We start from the raw sequence: 10,795 nt of genomic DNA, 5'->3' as shown, positions 1-10,795 counted from the left end.
ACCCTTTGCGGACCACACAGCCCAAAAGCCATGGAGCTGAGCAACAATCTCCTAATACTATTTTCTGGTAGCAACCCTGCAGGTAGGAGCAGAACCGCTGGAATACAGTAGCTCCAACTCCACCTCCTTCAGTCCCTTCAGAAGAACCCCATGGTCAAAACCACTGGAAGGTCGAGGAGAACCAACAGGGTAGGATTCCCCATCTGTCTCCTAATAAAGGGAGAAAGAATCTTAGAGGGTTCAGGGAAGGCTATGTAGCACACAATGGTCTGCATCTCTCAGTACCTGCTGCCTGAGGTGCTGCTTTACATTGCCTCATGATAGGGCCTATCCTACTCCACAAAAGCAGTGAGATTAGAATTTTCTAAGCCCTGGGAACAGTGAATGAAAAACAGACAATATCTTAACCCTTCCTTAGAAACAGGATAAATAAACTCTCAGTGATTAACTATCTGCATCCATGCAAGCATTTTGTTTCTTTGTTTGAGAGTTATTTTCCTAATCCCTGCTTTGTTGTTTGGCATTATATGAACAGTATGAAAATGGTCTCACTGCACCATAATTTAACAATGTGAATATAAAACATGGAGACTTTGGGGCTCTTGGTGGCAATCCAGCAACAGATAATAAGACTCCTGTTACGAGAGAAGAATATGCTATGGAAGGACAACAATAGTAGAAGGGATCATTCTCATCAGGTTTATTCATGTTTCATTTATGGAGAAAGCACTTTGTAAATCCAAATCATCCACCTGTGTTGCACCACAACCCTCATAAGCATACAGAGGCATCATGTATTATTTTACTCTCACCTTCATGTGTTGAAATTATGGGCAATTATGTTCACATATTAGGGGCATTGCAGGTGAGCTGTTTTTTAAACAGTAGCATTGTGAAGTTCTACATTCTTTCTTTGATAAATTCACAAGCAACCATGCTTCATTTTTGTCCTCCAAGCATTTTTTTAAAAAAAAATAATTGTGAATTACTCATGCATTATCATTATAATAGTTCCTTGACTGAGCAGTTCTATACTTATTATTACATGATGGGATATATAGCCCTGCTGCAGGGTTGGAGAAGCCGCCATATCCAGTGGAGAAGCCACCATATCTGAGAACATTCCAAAATGGTGGGTAAATGACAAGATGCACAGTCCCTGAAAACTCTGCCAGGGCTCACCAATCAGGGACTGTTCCAACAGTGAAACCTCAGACAGAAGCAGCCAATGAGCTCGTTACAGTAAGGACATCCTCCCTTGCATCACCACACACATAACATGCAAGACAATGCTAAACCTCCAACAGTCCCAGTGGTACATCCAGAAACAACTTCTCTACTGCAAGTCCCCAGGCATACTGATAGACATGGGTTCAAATCCCCTCGTGCTACTCACAAGGATAGTTTTCAAGGCACGTAACAGAGCCCCTAACTCCATGTGCAAGGCACACACAGCCCTCCAAGGAAAAGGGTTCAAGTTCTACCCAGGGAGGAACTCTCCTCTGACAAGCAGCCAAAGGGCGCGGCAAGAACATGGGAAGAGAAGCACTGCATTAATAATGCCATAGGGCATGGAGTTGGTAGGCGCTCACATTTTGCATATCTTGGTATGGGGAGAATCCTGTCGGGAGCAAAATAGAGGGAGTGCCTGGAGCTCCAAGCCACACTGCGAACACCACACAGAGCAGTACTCAATTGCAGTAGCAGAGAGGAATGAGACACATCATGGGACATTTGTCTACCCCGTCCCTATCCCCAGTTGAAGGGATGCTTGTCACCATAAATCTAAGAGGGGTATCACAGAGTTAGCTACTTTTAGATCAGGGGTCAACAAACTTTTTCATCAGGGGGCCGGTCCACTGTCCCTCAGACCTTGTAGGGGGCTGGACTATATTTGGGGGTGGAGAGAATGAACGAATTCCTATGCCCCACAAATAACCCAGAGATGCATTTTAAATAAAAGCACACATTCTACTTATGTAAAAACACGCTGATTCCCAGACCATCCGCGGGCTGGATTTAGAAGGTGATTGGGCCGGATCCGGCCCCCGAGCCTTAGTTTGCCTACGCATGTTTTATTTTTATTTTAAATCATTTTTATTAATTTTCCAATAAAAAACATCCAATTAATATATCCAATCATAACCCAGTTAAAATAAAAAACTAAAATAACAAAAAAACAAATTATAATCCAAATTATAATTATTGATTTTTAGATGCTTCCTAAAGTTTTACTCCATGTTTTTCCATCTTCCCCTCATGTTCTTTATACATCCTTCCTCCACTGTCCACCTCCAGCAACGAGGCACTCTAGTAGCTCCATCTTTGAACAATCCGTACAATTTTCATGCTTTCAGAGCATAGCTGTTGCGAAGCTGAATGGCACTCTTGATAATACACTGTAAATGTGCTTCCTTTTTATTTTGCATAGCTGACTGGTTCACACGCTCAGCAGAATTCAGGTGAACTTGCACGGCAATAACCGCCTTCATTATTCCTGTAGATAGGTGACACAACTCTGAGTAAATGTAATAATGTCATTACAGAGGAGAGGCAGCTGCTGGATAGACCCTCCAATAAATGGAAGCTCAAGTTCAGACTCAAGGGCTTCAGAAACCCAGTGGGCTTCCATTCATATTCTAAATCAATCAGCAGCTGGAGAAACTTTCTTCTCTCTCTGCTTCTCAGCTCAATAAGCAGCTGTTACAGTATAAGGCATCTTCCTACGTAATGAATAATAACTCTCAGAATTATTTGAAGTTCTTAATTTCTGACATATACAAAAAGCATCCACACACACACACACCACACACCCACCCCAGTATTACACTTTATTTAAGTTACTGAACTTTAAACCTGGCGTGTGTAGATACAGGAATAATATTTTTAATCATAATCATAATCATAAATTTATTATGCCCTAGCCATCTTACTAGGTTGCCTCAGCTGCTCTGGGCGTCTTCCAAGGAACATATTTGATGATATGCACGAACATCAGTCTAGCAAAACAGATAGCTTTGAACTCACCCCTCTCCTTTTTTAAGTTTAGATGTGACTGTTTTTATTAAATCTGTACCATTTTATTTCCCATAACTATAATTTATTAGAATTTTGCTTTCTTAGTTTACATCAAACATATATTTGAGCAAAGTCCTGCCATGGTTTTGTAATATCTCTTTCTGACCCAAGCAATGTTTGTTTGCTCGGTCAATCAATAATGTACCCAAAATATGCTGGTTCAGCAAAAAAGATGTCCAAGATAATCATGTGACCGAATATCCCTCACTATAAAAGTGGCAGCAACCCATTCAGCTGTACCTTCCTCATCCATGATGAAGGCCTTAATTCTAGCACTGGCATTGACCCTTGTGGGTAAGTATAGATAGGTACTATCTATCAGAAATGCTGGGGGGAAAGTGTTATAGAAATTTCAAATGTAAAACAGTACAGTGGTACGTCGGTTTACAGACACTTCAGGTTACAGATTCCGCTAACCCATAAATAGTACTTCAAGTTAAGTACTTTGCTTCTGGATGAGAACAGAAATCACACGACGACGGCGCAGTGGCAACAGGAGGCCCCATTAGCTAAAGTAGTTTCAGGTTAAGAACGGACCTCCAGAATGAATTAAGTTCTTAACCTGAGGTACCACTGTACCGTGCTTGTTTCATAGCTTTCTATTATAGCAAATAATGGGATGTGGTTCATTTTGGCTCATTCCAACTCAGACCCATTGAAATCAGTGGGTGGTATTTAGTTAAGTCTGTCTCAGAGCAGACCTATTAAAATCAATGGATATAATGTATTTTTCTGAGAATAAGACACCCCTGTGTATAAGACACCCCCTATTTGGGGGGACTCCAAATTAAGAAAATGGGAGGAAATTGCCCCATGTATAAGGTGACCCCCCTTTTCTTAACATAATTTTAAAGGGAAAAAACCCAGTCTTATACACTGTCTTATGTACAGTACCTTAGTCACATCCACTAATTTCAATGTGTCTGGTCTTCTCTGAGTATGACTGAGTGTGAACCTAAAATTCTTATCAGTAAATGGAAAATACCTAAAAGGTTTGCATGAATAAAACAAAAAATTTTTAAAAAAAACAACAACCCTCTTTTTTGGCATAATTTGTAAGATGCTTAACTGTAAATAAAACCTCTAAGTAGTTTACAAAGATTTCCTGCCTATGTATTCCCCCCAAAAAATGAAGTACAAATATTCATGGAACAAATGCATTTTTTCTGTTTTAACTTTATTTTTTATCTTTCAGGTTGTCAGCAACAAAAACGTAAGTATCTAAAAAAGAAGTACGCAATTTTGAAAGCTGTTTGGCAGTTTTAGAAATATTTTACATGCTATTTTTCACATGTTGCCTATAATATTTCTTTGGATTTCCCTCCCTCCAGAAACTGAAGGTGATGTTGCCACATATGCAGTCGAATTTCAAAATACAATCAGACTCCCAGGAAAAGGTGCAGGAAGCTCTGGACTGAAATTAAAATGTAAAATTGCGATTGGCCAAATTGCACCAGACCGTAAAGTTCTACAGGTAAGGGAACTTTTTCAGTCATGAAAGTTAACTTTCTCTGTGAGTTTTTAAAGTTGAGGGGGAAATAATTCAATTTTGTCATGCAACTTGCATAGACTTTACCTAACAGTATTATTATTTATGCGATGAGCGAAATTCCTTTTCGCACATTACCAGGCAATTCTCAGTCAGCTCAAGCCATACTCAGGCTTGAAGGATTTATTCTGCTTAGTGGTCAAAAAGACAATAGGATGTAATTTCAGATGCACAATAATTTTATTGTGGCATCAATTCAATTGTTCTCAAACTGTGATGCCTTGAAAATTATTTAATCAAATGGTAGTTGTAACTAATAAACAAAGACTAATGCATTTTCTAACAAAGTGGGATGTCATTGAATATTGACAATTCTTAATTTCATGTGGCTACTTCAGTACCTGCAGAGCGCAAATGATATTCTATGCACCACTCTGCATATTTTGAGCAATCTGGTGACATTTAAATATCTTTTAAAAATAACAAATGCAGCATGAAAACCTTTGCTGCCTTTTCCTACTGAAATTGGGGGGGGGGGGTGAGAAAGGGTTTCCCCATAGGTTTGCAGCAGAACCCGTTGCTCCCTTTCATCCTGTCCTGGTGCCAGCCGTAACCCTTCAGATCATTCACTTCAGATCATAGCCTGGCTATACATAGAGAAAGCTTTGTAAACCCTACTGGGTCAGAAATTATGTGGACTTGCTCTAGGCTGAAGACAAGACATAATACAAGAGTAGGGTTCAAAGTCGGTTCACATATGCAAAGCCCTCCTTCTCAGTAATAATAACAACACACCAGACTTGACCCACTCTGCTAGCTCACTCACTTGCACTGCATCCACTTTCTCCTTCCTTTCTGATGGTGGAAGTTAACATAATGTCTGTAGCAAAGGGTCTAAGACAACGCCATTTCCATTCCAGAGACCTGAATGTCTGTACCATTGCTAACTTTCCCCAGATGGTAGAGATGCAAGAAGCTGCAATAGGAGTGGTGGCAAGTGAGAGAACTAAGGAACAGGAGGAAGCAGCAAGACTGCTTTGGTTAGCTGATCAGCCTGTCAGCCCAGGACAAAACTGGCCTCTTGGCAAAGGGGAAGGATCCTATTATCATACTACATTTGTCTTCACTTGTAGTGTTCTTGAAAACTCTTAAAGATCAAGTCAGTGAAACTAAAATGGCTTCGTTAGCGTCACTTCAGCATTCTTTTAGGCTTCCGACTTCAAATGGCTAGTCTTAGATACAGTAAAAAGATTCTTACACATGTAATAATGAAGTCCTGTCATTAACATGAATGTGTAGTTTACATGTGGTGAAATAGATGCTAGGCGGAAAACATTTAAGCTCTAATTTGTGTGGTTTTGAAGACTGCCGTTTAAATAACCTACATGGATTCTAAAGGGAGGTGGAAAATAACATGAAATTTACTCTTTGTGTGTGTTTGTGTGTGACAGCTTCATAGCGTTGAAGTGCTTGAGCTCAATGGCATCCAGCCACAGCAGGACTTCAAGCAGTCATCCAAGCTGACCAAGATGTTTGAGGAAGACTTACCTGGCATAGTTACATTTCGCCACAGGAAAGGCTTTGTTGATGACATCATGGCTTCAGGACACTTCTCAGAATATAAACTTGGAGTCTACAAAGGACTTCTGAACAACCTGCAATATTCCATGAAGCTAGACCAGAAAAGCTACAACTTAAGAGAGGTGAACTTTTAATTTCCGTTGCATTTATAGTACTGTGGCTTTTATTTTCACACTAGGCACTATGCTATTTTTATTTGTATTCTCTCTATCCCTGAGAATTTCAAAGAACTTCACGTACATTTTATCAGCAGTCCTTTCAATAGCTGCAAGACTGGCCAGTTTATTTCAATATAATAGTTTGCGGGTGGGTGGGGAGCAGCTGTAAACTGAAAGAATGTGTCTTACTTAAGGCTACTTGCTGAGTTTGTAGCTCATATTTGAACCAGCACATCACTGTTGACGTTAACTACATCATATTCCTCCAATACCACAACAAAGTTAATAGACCAATATGGATTATAAATATATAGAAATAAGCAGGAATCAAACTTCTATCTCTAAAATGAGACTCATGCACTTGAATTCAAAGAATGAATTGAGTCAACAGATAACCTTATTAGCTCTGGTTTAGATCATAATGATCAAATGATGTGGTCACTCCACACACACACACACACACACACACACACAATAATTTCTATTTGCAGTTGCAGATGATCAAATTACCTTTAGAATACCTAATCTCCTACTAAATAAATCTGGCCAAGTTAAAACTGCCTTGGGGATAAGCTTGCGATAGAGTGATGTCAGAACTACACTGTGTTAAATTGTAATTTGCTTCATATTGAAATCCTGACTACAGACTACAGTTAATTTCACTTCCACAGTCCCATATTTACATTAATCAAGCCAATTTTGATTCAGATGTTGATATTTGAAAACGTTTGAAATTATTTTTTGGTATGAAATTTAGAATAGGGTTGCTTTAATTTAGAAAACAAATACTTTAATACAGTAATATTTAATTTAGGAAATTGGTTTGGAAACTGCGCCCAATATTCTGTCCCTGTATCACATTGTGCCTAGTTTTATAGCCATCCTATTTTTTCTCCATACTTCTCATTGCCCTAAGTAGGCATCAGACAATGGCATGTGACATCTGTTACCTGATCCTATGTACTGTGGGGAAAAGGTTATTCCTTTTGTCTCTCCTGAATCTCCCATCATTCAGCTTTGCCTCAGATTCTCATATTATAAAAGTGGGAGAACAAATTCTCTCTTTCCATGTCAATGCATAATGGTATACACCTCTTTCATTGCTGCTGTGCCCCCGCCCCTCCCCCAATTACTTGTCTTTTTCTTAACTAAAAAGCCCCGAATGTTGTAGCCTTTTTCTCAGAGTGGTTTGATCCAGGTCCTTTGTTATTTTGGTTGCCAGTTTTGAATCCCTTCCATTTAAATCCTTTTGACTTAATGCAGGCAAACCAGGTGATACCAGGGTTAGCTGTACAGTTTTAGAGTTTATTTTTTATTTTGTTGCATGATATCAGCATTAAGTAGCTTATTATCATTTATATCACCTGATAAACTGTTCGAGGAAGAGTAGGCAATGAGATTTTAATCAAGCCTAATGACTTAAATGACTGTGATCACAGCTTGCCAAGGTGTTCTGTGTGGCCAATGTGATGTCCCTACTTATGGTTATTCACCCACAAGAAGCTTCTTTTGGGAAGGGGCAAGCGTGGGAAATACTTCAAGGGCCAAACGTCACACATTTTGAACTGCATGAAGTGCCAGCATGTTCTTCCAGTGCAAGCTCTTCCCCCATCCTTTCATTTAATGTTGAGTTCCTAGTTTGTGAGACTGATCTGATTTGCAGGGTGCAAATTTGCTCATTAGCTAATGGCCGAGCATAAGACATATGGAAGGCACTCCAGACTTGAAACACTTTGAAAAACAGTATTCAAACTTGGTAAAAACTCTCCGCATATACTGATATTGCACTTCTGATGAATACAAAATCATGTCATGATGTTATAGATCTGAGTGAAACCTGCTAATGTAAGAAAAGAGAGTTAAGGTTCCTCAGTTCTTCAGTGGTGCTTAATTATTGCTGCTTTCATGGCACATCTGCTTCTAAGGATTCTAACAGAGGATTGTGTGAGTTGTAGATTAGGTGTAATGGGATTTTTAGGGGCAAAGAGCCAGCCCCGACTCTGAAATCTCTTGCTTTTGAGGTTTCATTCTGACTGATCAAATTATTTCACCACATTTTTTATTAAAATTTTCAAATTATCCTTCATATACAATAAGCCCTAATTGGAACTGAATAAAGAACTTCCCAGTGGGACAAGCCATGGCTTCACTGAAGTCCGTCGGGGTTTGCCAGTGATCTTTCAGTAGAAACCTGTGTTGGAATTTTTGACGAGAAATGTGTGTAAGGGGAGAGGGGGAAGGATATAAGAAAAACTGAGAGGTTCATTAAAGGAGTTAGAGTAAGGTTATTTAAGGCAATTTCACAAGAAGACCAATACTCTCTCAATGAACCTGCCAATCTGATTTATTTATTCGTTTTACAGAATAGTATTTGGGGGAGGTGCAACACAACATACCTTGTTCAAAATGCTGTAAAAGCCGATGAGATCTTCATGACCAAGTCCATGGACTTAAACGACTGTGACAACGCTGCTTTCAAGATCTTTGGTGCGTCGCATGTTACTCCATGTGAAGCCTGTCAACAGGTTAGTATGGGGGTTGTGTGTATATAACTATATCATCTGTGGTCCTGTTCACATTTGCAAGAAGATCCACGACTGGTTGTTCATTTGCAGACAGTTGCATGGATGCTGACCTCTGTTGCAAGCCATTCATTTGCAGGATTTGCCATTCTGTTCAAGCAGTTTTAACATGCGATCACAAGCTGCTAGGTGGGTGGGGTGGGGGCAATGATGTGGTAAAATTGCTGGTACAATATAGTTAGACACACATGGGTTTCCATGTAGAGCAGTAGCAATGTTGCATTGCACTGCAACCAATCTCTGCAGCTGTTTGCATGTGCCATTCATGTCTGAGTTGGAAAGCATGAACCACAGAGGGAGGCAGTCAAGTTGGTTGCAAAGGAGTGGGGGGAGCTCAGAAACAATATTATTTTCTGATAGGACAATCCATTTGTTCTTTTCTTTCTCCTTCTCTCTCTCTCTCCTCCCCACCCAATCACTTGATCAAGCAATCCAATAGAGATCTATTGGGCATCAGGTGCCTGGATAGATTCTGTGGTCTGCTAGTTGCCAAACGCAACGGTAGAGATTGCTAATGTAAAATAATATTGATTGGGTTGTATCCAGTGCTTTTTTCTAGAAAAAAATGCTGGTACTCATCATGAAGTTGTTACTATAAGTGTCACACTTATTAACCAAAAAAAGAGAGGTGCCGGCAATACACATCCTTGAACGCACTGGTTGTATCCAAACAAGCTCTCCTCATCAGATTGGACCAACTGAAATGAATGGGCATAATTTAGCCTTGTGACCATTACGTTCCATGTGTCTGCATGGACCCAGCATTGGGTACAACCCTATGTGTGATGATTTCTGGGCTTGCTATGATTATGTTAAAAATTCTAATATATGACTTGCCGCTGCCTGTTTTCATACAGAAAGTCAAACCTTTCCAAGGCTCAGCTACATTCAAGTACAGATTTAGGGATGCACAAAAGGGAGACAACGAGAGAACGATTATGCAGGTCGAAGGTGTGGAAATCCGTGAGTTCGCACCATTCAATGAGCTTAGTGGAGCAACAGGCATCATGGAGGCCAGGTACCTTTGTATAACTGCTCCCTTTTTACAAATGCTTTTCAGTTTATCAATTCATTAGGCTTGCCATAGGTCAGGAAAATTCCTGACATGTACTGGTTTTCGGGTTTTCACTATTTTTGAGTTAGGTTCCTAAACAAAAAGCTTGACCATTTTGTTGATTTGCTAATGAAAAATGAAAAAATGGCAACCCTAAATTCATCATCCCAAATTACCTAGTCAAACTTCTTAAGAGTAGTCTCAATATCTACCAGCATTTCGTTTCATAAACCTATGGATTTCCCTGGAGTGTCATGGTTAGCTATAAATCTGAAGCTATGCACACATATAAAAACCATAACAAATATAATTTGATTTTTAAAAAGGGTATACAGTAATTTAAAGCGTGGAAGCCCAGTGAATAGGAGAATCTTGGAAAATCACAGTACAGTAGTGAAAAAATCTCTTCAGACCAAAGTACATGTGATAGCAGTTCATGTTTAAACATGTGCTTAGCTTGCCTGCTTTTATTTTGGAGAAAAAGGAGCCCTGATGCCCCAATCTGGAACAAGCTCTTAAACTCGATTGGGGGTGCTGCACTGATTTTCTCCTGAATGTCTTCTTTTGGAGGGGTAGTTCTCTTGTACTTGATATGGCTGCTTCCCTTTTATAGGACTGTGTTTCATATTAATAAATAAACAAGGGTTTCTTTAAAAGAACAGTACACCCATTGAAATGAATGGGCAAAAGTTTGTAGAAGTCAACAGATATGACTAAGATTGAGTATTACCCATTATGTGTTTAGATTCAGCAAATCTTCATAATCCGAAGGTCAGGTCCACCTTCAAGTAAAGAAGCATTTTAAATTTACATACTATATTTGCTAGTTTAGTCCTGTTCTTTTCTGATGCAA

General features: G+C 39.5%; 1 protein-coding gene across 1 annotated transcript in view; it reads left to right on the top strand.

The window, feature by feature from the left end:
• Positions 1-3,284: 3,284 nt before the first annotated feature.
• LOC310679471 (vitellogenin-1-like) overlaps positions 3,285-10,795 on the top strand; it is a 34,113-nt gene continuing 26,602 nt past the window's right edge. The window contains exons 1-5 of the mRNA XM_083444675.1: positions 3,285-3,376; positions 4,410-4,552; positions 6,019-6,270; positions 8,670-8,831; positions 9,746-9,906. Coding sequence (XP_083300801.1) covers positions 6,097-6,270; positions 8,670-8,831; positions 9,746-9,906 — 497 coding nt within the window. The 5' untranslated portion in view covers positions 3,285-3,376; positions 4,410-4,552; positions 6,019-6,096. The remainder of the gene's footprint in view (positions 3,377-4,409; positions 4,553-6,018; positions 6,271-8,669; positions 8,832-9,745; positions 9,907-10,795) is intronic.

Source organism: Podarcis tiliguerta (assembly GCF_965153285.1).
Source record: "Podarcis tiliguerta genome assembly, chromosome: 6".
Taxonomy (NCBI): Eukaryota; Metazoa; Chordata; class Lepidosauria; order Squamata; family Lacertidae; genus Podarcis; species Podarcis tiliguerta.
The sequence above is the reverse complement of the archived record's forward strand: the minus strand, read 5'-3'. Positions and strand labels throughout refer to the sequence as shown.